Genomic DNA, 18,652 nt, shown 5'->3' with positions numbered 1-18,652 from the left:
GTGGTATAACCACGTATTTTGTTATTCCTGTAAAGGATTTTAGTTTTTTTGTGGAAATCCTTTTTAAGTGCATCTTTAATTATTACTTCCACAGCATGATCAGCATCTCCATTGCTACTTTCATTAAAAAGAGCCATTTGACAACACATTGACTCATAAATGTATATGGGATGTTTATACTCTTTTTCTTATATGCACTGGCCTTTGTTTGTCTTACCGCCATGACCAACTCTGGGAAGTATTACAAGTTTCAGAACATTCATTAGTAACCAAATAGTTATATCACTGAAAGTAACTTCTCTAGCTAGGATTTGTTCTACATATGATTCAAACTCTTCATTCTACGGTGCCGTAAATTACAGTTGAAAAGAAACAATTGATGGACGAAATGCTGGACAATGCAAACATTCACCCCCAATCACAAGGATGTGGGTTAAATCCATCATTCTTTTGCTCACCACACCTCACCAGTTTGGACCCAGCCATACGCAAATCAGTCTAGACCCTGTTCCTTGTGGGAACAGTCCAGCCCGATCTGCCAAGCCAGGGCCTTCTTCCTTTGACCAGAAACAAGGATCCTGGGACCGGTTTCAGGGCATCTCCCTTCATCATCCAGGCTAGCTTGAATTGTTGTTCATTCGGACCTCCACTGCCCTTGTAACTTTCTCAAAGAAATTAGGAAAGAAACCTCCGGAGGAGCTCCTACAAATATATCAAGCAAAATGCATGTATGGAGCAGGGGTGTGGTGTGGGGCCTAGCTAACACCAAGCTGTTGCAACAAGTCGAAAATGAATTTCTAAGATTTATTCTATCAGTTCCACCTAGCACTCCCTCTTACGTTTGCCACGAGGAGTTGGGTCTCTTCTTAATTTCTGACCTTATTAAAATAGAACAGATTCTGTTGTGGCACAGTATCTGGACGAAGAAACAGATGCAGGTAGATAGGGAGATTCTGCAGGACTGTCTTAAATTAGATGGAGCTTTAAAGATCCCTTGGGTCAGATTTGTCCGTGACTTTATGACAGATTTAGGTCACCCAGAATACTTCACAGACCCCGCGACCCTGCAGACAATCCCTAGAAAAGTACTTAAAAAGGAGGGCTTATACTTGTTGGAAACAGTCAGATTGTCAGAAGAACTTCTAAAGCCTAGTGTTAGCCAACACCAATTACGATTATTTACATTAAGAATGGAGCCATATTTGTCATTTGTCCCAGGGACTTATGATAGAATGCTATTGACTAGGTTTAGGCTCAGTACTGTGCATAGACTAGTGACTCTGCCTAAAATGAATGAATGGTCACCACAGTTACCATTATTCCCTTGTGACAACCTAGCCACTCAGTCCACTATTCATTTAGTCCTTTTTTGTACATTTTACTTCGAGTTAAGGAAAGTGTGGCGTTTGGATTTTACTGATGATTGGATTATTTTTAATGCTTTTATGATTGTTAAAAATAACATTCGAATGAAGCTTTCCTTTACCTTGACCTAGTCCCCCACTGTATTTTCCAACACTCCCACACCACTTGTCCAAATGTATCTCTTGGTGGGACGGTAGATTACTGATCTAATGAGATTAGAGTCTAAAGCTACCCATTATAACCTTCCAAAAGGTGTTACCATTCCTGGGAGTGAAACACATTTTCTGCATTAAAGGAGTCTGCCTATATTGATGTTTTTCTCCAGATTCAAACCCTTGTGTGATGACATCACTTTTTGCAATCTCCACAAATGTTTTGCCTAGGTAACAGGGCCTAAGACCACCATCATCAATGACACTTCTACCACCTGGAAGACTTTGGATTCAGGCGTGCTTGTGCTACTCATGCTGCTTGAGCGCTCTGCTGTTACCAGTATCTGCCAAACGTTTGGCAGGGAATGCAGGTGTGCTGATTACCTTTTGTAAAGTGGCTAATCGCGTTCACGTCTTAGAGGAAAATGATAGTGTTAGTTGATCAGGGGAGCGTTGAAACCCTCATTGTGCAACACAGATGTATCACACAGCTTCTGTCGACCCCACCTTCTTTTTTAGGTCTTGCACCTAGCGTTGCAGTGCGTAGCATTGCTCGAGCAGTGAGAGACCTCATGTAGGGGGTTCCAAAACTGACCAAGGAATCGCACAAGCTCATGCGTGTGCTTTTTCTTTTGTCCCACGCTAGTGGCCTTTGCGTGCGTCTTTTTAACAAAGACAGCACGCAATTGGCCAAAGGCGGGTGCATTGCTCCACCCATGACCTATTGGTGTCGGTTATCCACACCGCCGCCATGTGGTTTCAATTATCGTGCCCAGACACGGGCGCGTTAATTGAAACCACAAGTCTCGCTGTGGCACTCACGCTCGCACCACTCGTTTTTTAAAGTTGTCCCATTTCCATAATTATTAACCATTAAGCTGAAAGTTTCAGTGCGTGGCAAAAATGTCAAACAAAATTGAAGAACCCAAGAAAAAGCCATCTGACGAAATAAAAAAATAGAATTCCGATAACAAATTCAGAATGCAGGCTATAAAGGATGCAGGATGCGGCGTCTTGTGTACGCTTCTCCGAGAGGACACAGGTGGGATCTGTAGTCGCCATTTCACAAACAACAGAGTGCAGCACGCTGGTTAGGAGACAAAATAAATTCAGCTTTTTGGCACGCTGGCCCCTTGGAAAGAAATAATAACCGTGACAAAATGAGCTTTCCAGTGCTAATTAAATAATGTATAAATCCCATTTTTCCGCAGAACTCCCTCAACTACATTACAAAGAGCAATGAATCAATGCGTTAGTTGCAAGTGGACCATCCTGCCCATACTGCTGGGGCTCCATTAGACAGCAACAAGCACAAACACGCAAGCACTAGGGAAGGCCGATCATCGTAGTCCAGAACATGCCTCGCTGTGAACGACCTGCCGGGAACAGGCACTGCCTGCAGCCTCGCCAACAAGCATTTGGAATCAAATATGTCTCGTACTTGTGAAAGTTGGAGCTATTGACAATATAAATGACAATGTGTGTCACTTATGTGTTTATTTGGTTTTTTTTTGCAGCAAAGTTATTATTTACAGAAAATAAGTGCACGTTGTCGTGTGGCGTTTGTGTAGTGATATTGTACACTAAATATGGAACGACTGTGTGTGCTATATTGTGACAAAAAGCATATTTATTTGCACTAAATGTTAACTAATCTGCACCACTCATATTTATTAGGCTACTAAAACAAAAAGGCTAAGAAATATGTTTTAGCTCATATTTTTGTGAGGAATCATAAATTGTGGGCACTGCGCTGCAGTAAGCACGGCATTGTTGCACAATTGTCAATAAAACGTATTTATTCGCCTTGCCTGTAAAAATGAGCGTAGTTTAAAGTCCGTAGAGGTTGCGGATGACGTCCTGCTAGGGCAGATACTCCTTGGACTGCTACTTGCTGCCGCCTTTAGGAGCCATCATGATAGGGACAAGCTAAGGAGAGCTTTAGGGAGAGAAAGAGTGACCTTCTTGGGCTTCAGTCAGATGCAGGCAACTCAAGTAGGCAACTGGAGCAGGAAGAGGAAACGCAAACCAATGTGTCAAACAACAGGGACGCTAATCATCCCAGCTCCTGTTGGAGGACACGTCCCCAGCTGTACTCAACAAGCATTTGCAATGCAATAGGTCTCGCATTTACGCGAGTTTGAGCTAGACATTGTCATTTACAATGGCAATAGCTTAAAATCGGGTAAATGCGAGAGCTATTGCATTGCAAATCCTTGTCATGTTTATGTCTAGACACTTTTTCAGCTCTTCGTCAAACTCGAGGCATGTTTCAAAATTATGGAGATGACTTTCAAACTGTCTTTTACCGGTCACATGATCCTGGATTTGACTGTATTTGGCCCTGATGTTTTTTCTGATATTTAGGATTACATGTACTAGGTGGGGTCTTTAGGCAGCTAAATCTGCGATTGTGAAAAATGACTATTTAGAACTACTAAAGAGGTGCTGCGTTTTCACTCTTGACATAGTGTAATATTCTCTGTTAATGTGTAATTTGCATTCTGTGGAATACAGCATCAGTATTTTATAGAATGCTGCATGACCAGTGAGTTGTTTTGAAGTCGACAGTTGACGGTTGATGAATGGTGTACAGAGGCAGAGAGGCGGTGATGTTGCCAGCTCCGTTCTTTGATTAAAACACATAAAAAAATCTTCCAAAGGTCGTCTGGTTGTTATTATGGCAGATCGCCACACAGAAGCCAACCATGATTATCTTTGAGGCTTCTAGAAGTAGTATTAGCTTGCTTCCCCACTTCATCTTTCTCCTCACTCCCAGTATTTCCTGGTGCAAAACTAGTAGAGGATACTTGATAAGCGAGGTATCGACAGGAAGTGCAACAAACAAAAGTGTGTTGTTGGGTCCATTGGTGGGAATCATGGGATTGAGCATTGGCTTGTGAAGGTTTCATCTCCGCTTGTTCCTTGATTGATACAAAAAGATAATATTATTGTCAATTTATTCCTTCCATGTTTATCAAGTGTCACTATTAAAACAAAAATAGTTGGGTTATGTGCTTGAGATTGAAAAAATACAGGAATTTTTTTTATCAAAAGCATAGGTTTTCTTGTAATGCTGTCGAATAAACCTTTAAAATAAACTGTTAAATTGATGTGCTTCATTGTTGGAGCTTTGTGCAATAATGTCTGGTTTCATTTATGCTCTTTGCCCTTTTTACAGCTTCAAGAGCCAAGCTCAGCATGGTTAACACAATGTCCAAGATTAGAGGCCAGGAGAAAGGTCCAGGTTACCCGCAGGCAGAGGCCTTACTATCGGAAGCAATGCTAAAGTTTGGCCGAGAACTTGGAGACGAATCTAGCTTTGGTAAATTCACATTACATCATATTCTTTTCATGTCTGTTTTACTTGTATTCCGGAGCAATAGGCACGCACCCTACCCAAGGACAATCATATAATCAAGGGGTACCCAATTTACAAAAAGCCCTTTCATCTCAATCAGCAGAGTAACACCACCCTTGCACGCGCTCGCGCACTCTCTCTCTCTCTCTCTCTCTCTCTCTCTCTGTCTCTCTGTCTCTCCACCAGCTCAGACACTGCTGTAGTTTTGGTTACCTGCAAGATGGCTGCCGACCAAACTCTTGAAAGAACGCATGTTAGTGTTTTTACTCAATTAACCTCTTGCTTCATAAACATGTCATTCTAAGCAGCAGTTCTTTACCTTATGACTTTGTCTGAATTACTATTGGAAGCTGGGGAACCCCGCCTAAGCATTTTCTATGATTTGAACTTCAATACACAAAAATGCACATAAACAAGTACACAGGAAATAAGCACACAGGTATACATAAATCACTAAACAGGGCTACCAATTATGAAATATTAAATTCACAAAGAAAAACATATAAAACAAATCTAAATTTGACATTTATTAGGATGGTTAAACCTTTACAAAATGTGGTTTTATTTCTAAAAGACAATGTTGAATGCTAGATGGGCAGACTATTTTGCTCCCAAAACATGCTGTTTTTTGTTTGTTTTTCAATTGAGGCCACCATTCGTCCATGTTAGTTTTTGCATGCTGTACTTAAGTTGCTCCTAAAAATCAAGCTAAAGATCCAACTTAATTTTTAACCTACAATTAAAACTAGATCCTAAAATTTTCAATTTGGTTTTTTTATGAATATACACTGTATTACACTGCTTATATTAGAGATCTTTCTAAACAGCCACAGACCCCTTAAGTAGGCCCCACAGTCCCTAGGTTAAGAACACCCCCCATTTTACAGTTGGGTCCCCCAAGGATCCAAAAAATGTATTTTACCTTTTTAAGCTTTAAAGCGAGCCAGTCGCGGAAATCATGAAAGATCAATGTATTTTTCACCAACTTTGAGCCAATGGCATACAGCTTATCGCTTGCTCAAGGGCAAGAAGGCAATACAAAAGATTAGACCTCTTTCTGTTAGACATTTGACCCTAGAATTTCAGAAAATGTTTCCTCTCAATTCTGGAGTTGACCAGGCAGCGCAGGGCAATTATAGACATCAGTATGGTGATAGTGCTGCTGCCAGGGTGATGTCCTTCTACATCTGGTATTCTGGCTACTGAAACATGTGTTGTGTGACCTGCCACAATGTAGGCTCATTTCTCAGACTGGGGAATATCTTGGATACCCCTGCGCTGCTATGTATGCATGGAAGTGCTTGGGTGAATCACAATAATAAGAATAAACACTTGGGATTACATTTTTCTCGGGTGCACATTTGCAAGGATATTGAGGAAGTTCATGGCTTCGCCTTGGTCTGCTGTATATATATGTTCCTGTTAATCAGATGGGCAGGATTGGCTTGGTAAAATGAAGCAATGCACTTCACTCTGTAAGTCATAAATAGAAACAATAATGATGAGAATCCGCTTTCAGGCTGGGCCTCACATGAAAGTCTACACACCTGTTAAATGCAGGTCAGAGAGGCTTAGCTGGGACCCAGCTAATAGAAATGCCAGGTTTGCAAAGCAACGCTTTCCAAAATTACTTACACTTAAAGGCTCAAATGCATCTGTAATCTGAAAATAAGGCATACACACTTAATCAATCAGTCTGGTTATACAAGCGAAAGGAGCACTACATTTCCAAAGATTGCAGCTGCCCCAGAGGAGGAACATCCTTCAATTTCTTGGGACACCAGGTTTGGAGCAACCTACTCCTATACTTAGAGGTGGCAGGACAAAAAGTATGTCAATGATGGTGCCTACTCTGGCTCCATCACAACATACTCTTCCAATGACAGTACGAACCATCAGAAGTTAGCCATCTTACTGTCCACCCAATTTGAAGTTGGCAATGGGAGGGCTTTTTTTCCTTTTAGGTCAATGATTGGCAAAACCTGAAGGTGAGAAGCAGTAGAAAAATGACCCAATCAGCATGAGAAACTCCTGTGGTGTAGGAGGTCATTAATGTTTCTTTTTTCAAAAACAAACTCCCGCTTTGGGAGTTTGTTTTAAAAAATGTATAAAACCTGGTAGAGTTTGATTGCGAGCCATCCTGTTTGAAAGAGTCATCTTCCAAACTTTTACCCCATTGACTGGACCTTCCATTATTGCAGTTCCTGACAATCTTAAGAGATGTCCACTGAGCTAGCTCTAGATTTGGTAGGCTGTCCCTCTGGATGGCTGGGGCAATTTCCTCCACCTGCCAAACCCTAAAACAGCCCCTCTACTATGCCACATTGGAACACTGGAATGTGAATCACTCCATTGAGTACAATGGAGTGCTCTGGGCTTCTACGGGCCAGTAGAAGCCTGCAGAACAACATTCCAATGTTGTTTTCGTTCACAGCTGCTGCTGTGTACAAAGGCCTCTCGGTGCCTGAGGGAATTTAAACCAACTCGGGCTCTGAGAGGCCTTTGTTTTTAGTAATTAGAACATTCTGCCCAGAATGGTCTAATATCCTTAGAGCTCTCCTAGCAGGCTCTTCTGGCCATTAAAGGTCCGCTCCCTTGTTAAAGGCCCTAACCTTCGGCTCGGGCCTTTACGCTGGAGTGGGCCTTTAATGGCTGGTAGAGCCCGCTAGGTCGGGCTCTAAGGCTATAAAAGACTATACCTTGAGGCATTCAAATTGAAGAGTATTCTACAGAGCCTTTCCTAACTTTCATCTTATATGTACAACATTGTATTCTTCAATCAATACTGATGAGGGACTAGTGAAACAGAATTCTTCAATAAGTTAGGTCCAGGACCTTCTAAAAGCTCTGAATTGTTGTCCCTTATTATATACTAGCGGCCTGTCCCGACGTTGTCCGGGTAAAAAAAGGCTAGGCAGCAATGGTTTTAGTATCATTGTGCATTCGTCCCACATGATAAGAGACACATTTTGAAGCAGTGTCCCCAAAGGTCCGTTTTTCCGAATAGGCCATATTTAATCCCTTTCAAGGGAAACTGTTAGAGGCAGTTCAAAGGTAGAATGTGCTGTTTTCCCAGCTGTTAGCAAAGTGGCAGCTATTCCAGATGAAGCAACAGCTAGAGAGCCAAATTCCCAGAAGATCGAACTTTGGCAAGTATGAGGTTGATTAGGTAAGTCTTTCCTGTGCCACCGGGGGCGTCTATGAACAATAGTTTGCCTTGCTTCTTTTCAACACTATCAACTATGGTGTTGTAGGCGAGTTGTTGATCGGGAACTAAGTTAGGCAAGTGTTGAGCAAGGTAGTTATTTAGCTCTGGAATATTGTGTGCGGTAGCGATATTGTGGTACCCAGTTAGGTTAGTTCGGACTGCAGGCTGAAATCTTGTAAGGACTTCTCGCTTAATAGATACAGTAAGTCTTCAATTTCTATAAGTCCTTGGTTTATGATTTCATTGTTGATAGCAGCCCGTGCCGACGTTGTCCGGGTATGAATTGTTGCCGGCCAGTAGTATATTGTTTTGTAGGATTTCGTTTTGATAGCATTTCTTATCTGTGACATGCCTGTGAAACGCTCCGATTCACAGTGCACTGCTGATGCACTTAAGAGTGCGCGTTCAGTAGTGTGTGAACTCGAGTTTCCCTACTTTATATTTCTTTGCAATATTATATAGCGCAAAATCGACAACATGGCATGAGCACAATTTACATTACAGAAGAACACATTCATTTGTGGTAGGCACGGGGAGACAAAGCGATTTGCCTGGAATCACAGGATGTTGAGCTGATACAGAGATTCGAACGTAGCTCCCCAGCTCTAAAGTTCGCAATTCTAGAACTTGTGGCGGGAGGTGTGTCTAAAAGTGTATGTTGGTGCTGGCCATCAATGAGAGAGACCTGTGCATTTTTCAAATGGGTGGTGAAAAAATATGAGTATGTTGCTGGAGATGTGGGCCGCCGTGCCACCAATGTACTTACCGGGGGAGGGTAAACACCGATTATTCCGCAACTTTCTTTCCGCATCCCATCACTCCGCTTACTTTCATTACGAAAGTACCATGACTCCGCAATGCCATTATAACGCATGGCATTACATTTTATATGCTTTTACTACGCATACATTTATAACGAAATTCGTTGTAAATGCATGAATGGTAAAAGCATGTTTTTTTTTAATGTTTGGATAAGGTAAGTATGGGTATAGGGGTATATGTTTTGGGGTACTGAGGTATATGTGTTGGGGTGTTTGGGTATTTTAAGGGTTCAGATATAGTTTTGGGTTATGGGGTACAGGGGTAGTTTTATGGTTTAGGGATAGGTATGGGTTTTGGGGTACATGGGTAATTTTAGGGTTCAGGGCTAGGTTTGGGTTTTGGGGTATAGGGGTATTTTTAGGGTTCAGGGGTAGGCTTGGGTTTTGGGGTACAGGGGTATTTTTAGGGTTCAGGGCTAGGTTTGGGTTTTGGGGTACAGGGGTATTTTTAGGCTTCAGGGCTAGGTTTGGGTTTTGGGGTACAGGGGTATTTTAAGGGTTCAGATACAGTTTTGGGTTTTGGGGTATAGGGGTATTTTTGGGGTTCAGGGCTAGGTTTGGGTTTTGGGGTACAGAGGTATTTTAGGGTTCAGGGCTAGGTTTGGGTTTTGGGGTACAGAGGTATTTTAGGGTTCAGGGGTAGGTTTGGGTTTTGGGGTACAGGGGTATTTTTAGGGTTCGGGGCTAGGTTTGGGTTTTGGGGTACAGGGGTATTTTTAGGGTTCAGGGGTAGTTTTGGGTTTGGGGGTACAGGGGTATTTTTAGGCTTCAGGGCTAGGTTTGGGTTTTGGGGTACAGAGGTATTTTAGGGTTCAGGGGTAGGTTTGGGTTTTGGGGTACAGGGGTATTTTTAGGGTTCAGGGCTAGGTTTGGGTTTTGGAGTACAGGGGTATTTTTAGGGTTCAGGGGTAGTTTTGGGTTTTGGGGTACAGGGGTATTTTAAGAGTTCAGGGCTAGGTTTGGGGTACAGGGGTATTTTTAGGGTTCAGGGGTAGGTTTGGGTTTTGAGGTACAGGGGTATTTATAGGGTTCAGGGCTAGGTTTGAGTTTTGGGGTATAGGTGTATTTTTAGGGTTTAGGGCTAGGTTTGGGTTTTGGGGTACAGGAGTATTTTCAGGGTTCAGGGGTAGGTTTGGGTTTTGGGGTACAGGGGTATTTTTAGGGTTGAGGGCTAGGTTTGGGTTTTGGGGTTCAGAGGTATTTTAGGGTTCAAGGGTAGGTTTGGGTTTTGGGGTACAGGGGTATTTTTAGGGTTCAGGGCTAAGTTTGGGTTTTGGGGCACAGGGGTATTTTTAGGGTTCAGGGGTAGGTTTGGGATTTGGGGTACAGGGGTATTTTAAGGGTTCAGGGCTAGGTTTGTGTTTTGGGGTACAGGGGTATTTTAGGGTCCAGGGCTAGGTTTGGGTTTTGGGGTACAGGGGTATTTTAGGGTTCAGGGGTAGGTTTGGGTTTTGAGGTACAGGGGTATTTATAGGGTTCAGGGCTAGGTTTGGGTTTTGGGGTATAGGGGTATTTTTAGGGTTTAGGGATAGGTTTGGGTTTTGGGGTACAGGGTATATTTATAGGGTTAAGATGGGTTAGTGTTTAAGGGTGTTGGGGTATTTTAAGGAGTAAGGGTGGGTTATGATCATGGCGTGCAGGGGTATTTAAAGGGAGCAGGGTGGGATTAGCACACAATATGAGGCATGGCATGAAGGGTGGAACGTACCACACGCCCCCAGTGTTTGTCACGCCCCCAGCACACGCCCACAGCACAACGCAGACACGCCCACAAGGGAATACTTTGCTGGCACGGTTCTTTTACCTTTTAAATGTATATGGTGGGCGTCTGTATAGCCTATGTCCTTCTGCTGCAACTGCCCTTTCCAACGCTGTATTGGGTGTTGTGATTGGTGCTGTGGTTCCTGAAATTACCCGCCTCAAAGGTTTGGGCTCTCTCTTTATATTATTAGTATGGATTACCAATGTAAGGTGTCAAATGTAGATTTGGTACGTGCAATAAGGTGGAAATTTGTCTTGAAAGTGATATATTAGGCAGCAAATTAAAGTTAATAGCCCATTCTTTACCTCCAATCATTCTGAGTGAACAAACCTACTTTAGAGCAGAAGTAACATACATCATTCTGTTATAGGTTTTACCGTCCTTGAGTTACCAAAATCATATATTGCATGTATCCACAATTGTGCACAGATTGAGAATATGTACTTTGAGGGCAGTATAGAAGCTAAGATAATGGCTGACAGCGGTGAAAACATCTGAGCCATCAACAGACAAATTCAACCGAATGAGATGGTGGAAGGCATAGTGTGGCTGATGGAAGACTTGGGCTGGAACAATCTTGTGAACTGATCAGAGAATCGTCAGAGTGACTAGGAGTTTCAGGTATAAACTATGTACTCTCTTCATGCGCAGCCTAGATGCACTCCTGGCCACTTCTGTACTCCTTCTGTGCCTGCTGATACTGAGCAGAACAGATACAGTTGCTTGTTGTGACACCTTTCAGAACCACTGCTCCTTCTCAACAAGTAACCTGAAAGGCTGGAATTCTCATGCCTCCACTGCTGTTAGCCCTCCACTCCCCCTTCATCTCACAAAGCCTCTTGACGTGTAGTCCGACTTCGCCTAACTAATGGTTCCATTTTTGAGTGCAAGACCAGGATGTGGGGGTGAGGTTAACCTGTCTCATTCTTGACTTGAGTAATAAATTACGTCAGTAAAAAAATCAATGCACAGGCCTACCTACATAATCCTTGATTAATAACAAGCCCATCTTGTATCCCCAAAAACTGGGGAAAAGGCAGAGGGTGTCATGAAAAAATACAACTTAAAAGTGGAAATTTACGACTTAAACCTTGCTTTTCCCCATGTTAGCCAACACAACTTCTATGTGGCTTTTTGTGGTTGTCTTTCACACTCTTTCTCTGGTTAACAACTCCTTCCTGCTAGAAGACTTATTGGCTAATAACAATGGTCTTCTGACACGTGCTACAATCCTTAATGCTGTCTAGGAGGAATCCGGAAAAAAATGACCTGACTAGCTTTGTAAGGTTCTGACAGGCCTTTCTAAAAACAGCACTACACATGGTATACCATTAATCACTGGCGAATATCACTTGTATTATCATCATTCCAGTAGTCCCCACTTGCCGTCTTTGATAGCCATGGTTATATTTAAGGCAGCCCATTTTCACCTAAAAGATGTAGCTTGTGGCAGTATTTGGAAACCGAATGTCACTATAAATAGAAACTCAAAATTGAAAAGAAAGGCACTCTGTTCATTCTTTTCAGTCTCAAATCCAAAATGCTCGAAATTCATTCCTGTTAATATTTGCCTTTCTTTTGATGATATTATCTTGGAAGTAATAGAAAGTCTGCCTTTTCAAGCAGAACATAGCTTCTCCGTCTTAGTCCTTCACTTTAAAAAATCAGTGATACCGAAAATTAACAATGTCATTACTGTTTCTTTCAATAGTGAATGGCCATCAATTTCCAAACCCTAACATGTACCAAAGGGATTACAAGTTACTCCACTAATAGAATTCTGAACAGACAAGATAAACCACTTCTCTCCCCACTATGATATGTATCACCATGATACTCTCTTCCTTGTTGAAAGAAAGGTTCCTTGATGCTGCTATGTCTGCTCAAATACTAGGTCTAAATAAAGCACTCCACTTATTTGACCTAAGCCACTAGTTATATCACAAATCTTCCATGTGTTGGGAAAGCCTCTAAATAATATGTAAAACCCCACCCAAATGCCCCATCACATTCACAACTGTGTTCAGTTCCGGCACTCACCTCTTGTGCTGTCTTACAAAACTTTTGCGCTGGTGCAAATGCATCTCAAACCATATAGAGAATTTGTTTGCTGAGAGGCCTAGCAATAACCTAGGCCATGCTTCCTTTAAAAATATTGTGTCCTCTTATTTTCCTCATAGTAAGTCTTTATTAAAAGCATGAGGTTACAAACGTTGTCATACAGTCCCTGACCAATCCCACACCTGTCACCATAGGCATCCTACAGGGGTCTTTGCTATCACCCACTCCCCTCAAAACATGCATAGATCCTCTAACTGAAATTCTATAATTATCCAACATCCACTACCACATGTATGCTGATGACTCTTCGCTATACTTGAAAATCTCCCACCCCGAGAATATCAGATCACTCAACACCATTCTTCATTAAACTCTAAATGGCTGACGCACAACCACCTCAAACTCAATGCCCTTAAGACGTAATTGTTCCTAACCTCCTCTTCCAAACAGTCATTGAAGAGTAGATAACGCATTAATAACTCTTAACTGCCCCCCACATGTTATAAACTCCACAAGATCACTGTGAATAATGCTTGACAAGAACCTGAATATGAAGGATCACATCAGTACAGTTATCAAAGGTGCAAATTTACAAACGACCATCGTTAGGAAAATATAGCGACTTCAAGTCAGCTGTTCAAGCTCTAATGATTCCCAAGCTAGATTATGGAAGTGCAGCCCTCTGTGGCATACCTAGATCTAAGCTGGCCCCACTAAAAGCTTCTCTTAACTCTGCCACAAGTCTCATCACTTGATGTAAAAGAAACTACCACATCTTTATTATCCTGAAATCTCTAAACTGGCACCCATATGAGGCTAGGATGCAATTGAAAATTGTGTGCATGACCCATTAAGCACTACACTTGAACAACTCGAGATATCTTGCACAAAAACTTAAGCTTTAGGGTGGCTGCAGATTCTCTAGAAGCACCATCACTTTATTGTTGAAATCACAGAAATTTCACAAAAAGGAAATATACAACCGAGCCTTCTTGGGTATTGATCCGTGTATTTGGAGCTCCTTGCACACTGCAATCAGAATGAACCCTTCAACTGCATCATTAAAAAAAGAAGTTAAAATGTTATTGTTGAACAAATCTCTACTCTTCAATCCATAGGACCCTACTCCTGGAACACTGTTTTATCATCCATGCTCTCACTTGATGGTTACTATCTTGTATGTATATCTGCAACCTCGGACCTTGTGATTGCAAATCCTACACCCTAGGTGCTGCTACTTCTTATATTGTTTCCGAATTGGTGTTGTTTACTTTATTGTATTGTTCTACATATCCCATTATAAAGCGCTCTGATACCTTCATAGGTCACGTTTGACCTATACAAAACTTTTATAAATTAAAAAAAATTAAGTTTCAAGTTTTAACCACATCTGTGGTGAATTTCAAAGGCAGTCTCCCAATGCAATCGTCGACTTCCTTGTACGCATAATTACCTCCTTCCACCTGTGAGCAATTTATTCAATCATACTTTACAAATGCAGTTACTTTAAAAGTCTATCTAATGTACAGCCAGCAATACAAATACCTAATCTAATTGCAGCTGTAAGCGTCAATATTTTACATCTGCACACTTAATTACAGTATTTCCATGAAATCTCAATTAAAGTAAGAAATAAGCGATAATAAGCAATTACAGAATTCCAAAGTGCATCAATTGTGATAATTAAACACTGAAAACAGAATGCTGAATGTTTTTGAAACAGGAACAGTAAGATTCTGATATCTTACAACTCAATAGGTGAAGGAGAAACATGCAGTTCCTCTTCGTGTTTCACATGTACATCACCTTTTGGCATCAAATGAACATTTATCCATGCTTCTTCTTGTCGGAATAATAGCTGAGTATTACTTCTATGGCAACTGCTATAGATTTGGCAGTCAATTATCTTCATATCATCAAGATTACTGTTGTGAACCACAGGAAAAAAGTACAGTGATAGTATATTCATGATCAGCTGTTTTTATAACCTGTATGTGTTGTCTTACTCTATTAATGTTGATGCCAGACATGCTTTCTTCTTCTGGCTTGTTATGTAGTCGTGTGTAACAGTATCATAAATACATTTGGTTCTGTAAAGGTTAAAGTTGGTCTAAGGCTTGTAAAATGTGGCAAGTCTTTTTTTCCAAAGTAAACATGACTATTTCTCAAATTGAGCAACTTTTTACTTCCCATATTGAATGTGGTAATACACAATATCTTTTTCATGATGCCTCATCTTATCTGCTACCTTATTCTAAAGCTACATCTAATGGTTATCTCAGCTATCCTACCTGTGCAAACCTCTTCTTCCACGCTTTGGATCCATCACAAAATCCACATCCTTTTAGCACTTTATTCTTGCCAATAATAATGCTCCGCAAGGGATGTTTTCAGTTCCTTTGTTTGGATGGAAACTCTGTGCATGCTGTTTTGAATTGATCAAGAGAAAAAACCTTTGCACTACTTTGGGGCTTGTGTACTATGGAATGGAGAAAGGATGTATGACCTGGTCAACATTAGAAATATGTTTTTCCACGGATCCAAAAAGGCTGCTACTCTGCAAATGGTATTTATTCTACTTACCACACGAGAAGGCTGTACCCCTTGGCTTATCCTAGTTCTCACATCTCTTCTACATCTGGCATAGTTGATTGCGGTTGATGAACAATACTGTACATAGCGTACACAAGCTTAGTCCTATGGGATTGTTACCAAACTGATTCTCATCCTTTTTTGCAACAAAAATCTGTCTTTTTGGGTGGAAAGGTGTAAGTGTGCCCCTTCCTGTGAGTATCAAATGGATCAAAAAAAATTCAATTCTTAAAACTTACTTTCACTACGGCAAAAGTGAAGTCTAGGTAATTGGACTTCCCTGTGAATCACTTTGCTGAATATATAAAGCTATATTTAAATCACCTCTTTGCAAAATATGCACTGCCTACAAACCTGATTAATCACCAGTGAAATCTGGGCAGTTTGGATGACATGGTCCCACTTAAATATCCAACGACCAAAAACAGAATTCCTCCTGACAAAAGCAAAGCGCTGCAATCCTTTCAGACAATCTTGGTTTTAATGTCTCCAAAACATTGGGAGGAGAGCCAAGTCTCAGCTGTGTTCTTGAAAAATCCAAGGAGTTTAATCTGCATCCCAAAGATGTTTTCCAGATTTTAAGCCACTCAAAGGTTGTTGCTTTTATTTACCCTGGTCCCCCCCAAGCCACCTTAAGTTCTGCGGCATGTTAATCACTCATGCTGGGCAGTTTGAAAGCAGAGGGTCAGATTTAGAGTTTGGCGTACAGGATACTCCATTGTAAATGCGACTGAGTATCCTGTCTGCCAAACTGACAGTCTGCCTGCCCTTTATTGGGTTGAGGGGACCACCTCCTTTCTGTTGACTGAGCTCCTGTTTCCACCATTTTTATTTTTTTATATTTCTTTTTATTTAAAAACAAGGCATCATGAGGTTAAAGGCATTAAACAGAGGTGACATCTTTCAATATTACAATATTACAATATTATAGCACTTAATACAGAAGAATGTGGAAGGGGGGAAGGAGGGAACAAGGGACAAGGGAGAAAAAATAGTGATCAGGGTGAATTCGGAACATCAAAGTTAGAATTGGCAAGTGGTACACAAATCCCACCCCTGTATCGCTTCCACTGATCCCACACTGTGGACCATTTACGAGGTCGGCTTATTGCCACATATCCTCTTTCCAACCCTCGAGAGTAGGTAGACTCTCGGATCCCCACTTTTGAGCAATATTACGTTTTGCGATCATGGCACCCAACGTTGCCCATTTGGTCTGGGCCACATTTAGATCCGTCGGTTCCCAAATATTAAGTATGCTTCTCCTAGCCTCTGGCCGTAAGGTGATCTCCAAGACCTCACTCATCGTATTGTGCATCTTGTTCCAATATTCAACTATATATTGACACTCCCAGAGGACATGGATAAATGTAGCAACAAGGCCACAACCCCTTCTGCACAAATCCGTTTCAGTTAGCCCGATCCGGACCAGTCGTGGTCCAGTGACATACACCCTGTGTAATATTTTCAGCTGAATAAGCCTTCGCCTTGCTGGGATCGCAACCTCCTTCGGTGAAGACACAGCTGACTGCCAATCTTCATCGTCTATTTCAAAACCATTTCGTGTCCATTTTCCCCTCACCTCCGTAAGCAGATCAGCCCTATGGTTAATAATTTTTTTATAAATCAGGGAAATAGTCATCTCCGGCATATGGCCATCCAGAATCCTGTCCTCTAGGGTGGGGCCTCTGGTAGGTCCGTCTCTGTCGCTAGAGCAGGTTTCAGCACATGTGTAATTTGTGCGTATCTGAAGTACTCCGATCCCCCCAGCTCAAATTCCGTCTGTAATTCCTCAAATGTTTTGATCCTCCCTTTCATCAAAATATTACCAATGGTCGAGATCCCAATCAAGTCCCACTTATCAAACCCTTTTGTGTGCCAAAGCTTGCCTAATTTTTCAGATGCAAACAGCGGAGTAGCAAGTGTTAACCGATCCCTCCATCCCATCGAGTTTGTGGCTTCTCGCCAGATACGCACCGCATGTTTGGTAGGTCCTGTGAGATTCGTGGCCGAGGATCTATCATATAGTGCCCTGTTATAGTTACCACCAGGGAGAAGCTACCTGTCCATCGCGAAACCAGGGTCTGAAACAGGCCCATAGGATTAATGGCTGCCAGCTGAGAGGCCCAATAATAACGTTTGATATCGGGGAGAGCGATTCCCCCATCATACCAGGGGATTGTCAATTTGGCCAAGGCGATACGGGGTCTCCCCTCCCATAATAGACTGCTCTGCAGTCCTTCCACCTCCCGAAAATAGCTAGCCAGAACCACATCTAACGTGTTTTTAAGGGCATATAGGAAGCGGGGCAGAGACATCATTTTAAAAAGTGTTGCACGCCCCAATAAGGATAGAGGAAGCTTCTTCCAGCTGATTGTGTCTGCCCTCAGTCTGGACAGAGGGGGGAGGAGGTTCCTGGTGTAACGGATCGAGGGGTCCAGTGAGATGAAAATCCCGAGATACTTGAACCCCTCAGTGGCTATTTGAATGGGGCAATTTCGGGGGGGATCAGAGCCTCCCTGGAAAGAAAATACAAAAGTGACTTACCCCAGTTTATCGACAGCTCCGAGTTCCTGCCAAAAGAGGCCAACACATCACACACTACATTTAGGGATTTCCTAGGAGAAGTCAAATAAAGGAGAATATCGTCCACATATAGGGAGATCCGGTCTTCACACTGAGAAGCCCATCGAATACCTCGAATCGAGGGCTCCCAGCGGATCCAGGCCGCCAAAGGCTCGAGGGCAAGCGAAAACAAAAGTGGAGAAAGGTGACAGCCCTGCCGAGTGCCCCGCCCAAGGCAAAATGGCGCTGATACCCGGTTTTTTACCACCACTTGAGCCAGAGGCTCAGTATAGAGCAATCGCACCCATCGAATAAACTCGGGACCAAAACTAAATTTAGCTAGAACTGCCCATAAATATGGCCATTCCACCGTGTCAAAGGCCATCGGCGCGTCGAGTGACGCTATTATGGCCCGCTCTCGTAGGGTGTGAGCCCTAGCTATTACTCCATGTAGCCTGTGCAGATTTAAGGCCGTGTTTCTATGTGGAATAAAGCCCGATTGATCCGGGTGTATCAGCTCGCCAATCACTTTAATCAATCTATTAGCGAGGAGCTTAGCTAGTATCTTAGGCTCTGCATTCAACAATGAGATTGGCCTATACGAGGCGCAGCTCGATTTTGGTTTTCCCGCCTTGTGTATAACCACAATAGAGGCAATCCTCTGATCATAAGGTAACACTCCCGCCTCCCGAGCTTCCACAAACATGTCCTTTAGGTGAGACGCTATCTTATCTGGCCGTAATTTGTAAAGCTCAATCGGGAGTC

At 42.3% G+C, this 18,652-nt stretch overlaps 1 protein-coding gene across 2 annotated transcripts in view; it reads left to right on the top strand.

Annotated features, from left to right (window-relative positions):
- The window catches only part of SH3GL2 (SH3 domain containing GRB2 like 2, endophilin A1), a 702,686-nt gene that overhangs the window by 559,564 nt on the left and 124,470 nt on the right, over positions 1-18,652 (top strand). For both annotated transcript variants that reach the window (XM_086961467.1, XM_086961468.1), the window contains exon 4: positions 4,699-4,842. In XM_086961467.1, the coding sequence (XP_086817593.1) occupies positions 4,699-4,842 (144 nt within the window). The remainder of the gene's footprint in view (positions 1-4,698; positions 4,843-18,652) is intronic.

This window comes from Lissotriton vulgaris, chromosome 3_1, assembly GCF_964263255.1.
Source record: "Lissotriton vulgaris chromosome 3_1, aLisVul1.2, whole genome shotgun sequence".
Lineage (NCBI taxonomy): Eukaryota > Metazoa > Chordata > Amphibia > Caudata > Salamandridae > Lissotriton > Lissotriton vulgaris.
This window is presented reverse-complemented; position numbering and strand designations above follow the sequence as displayed.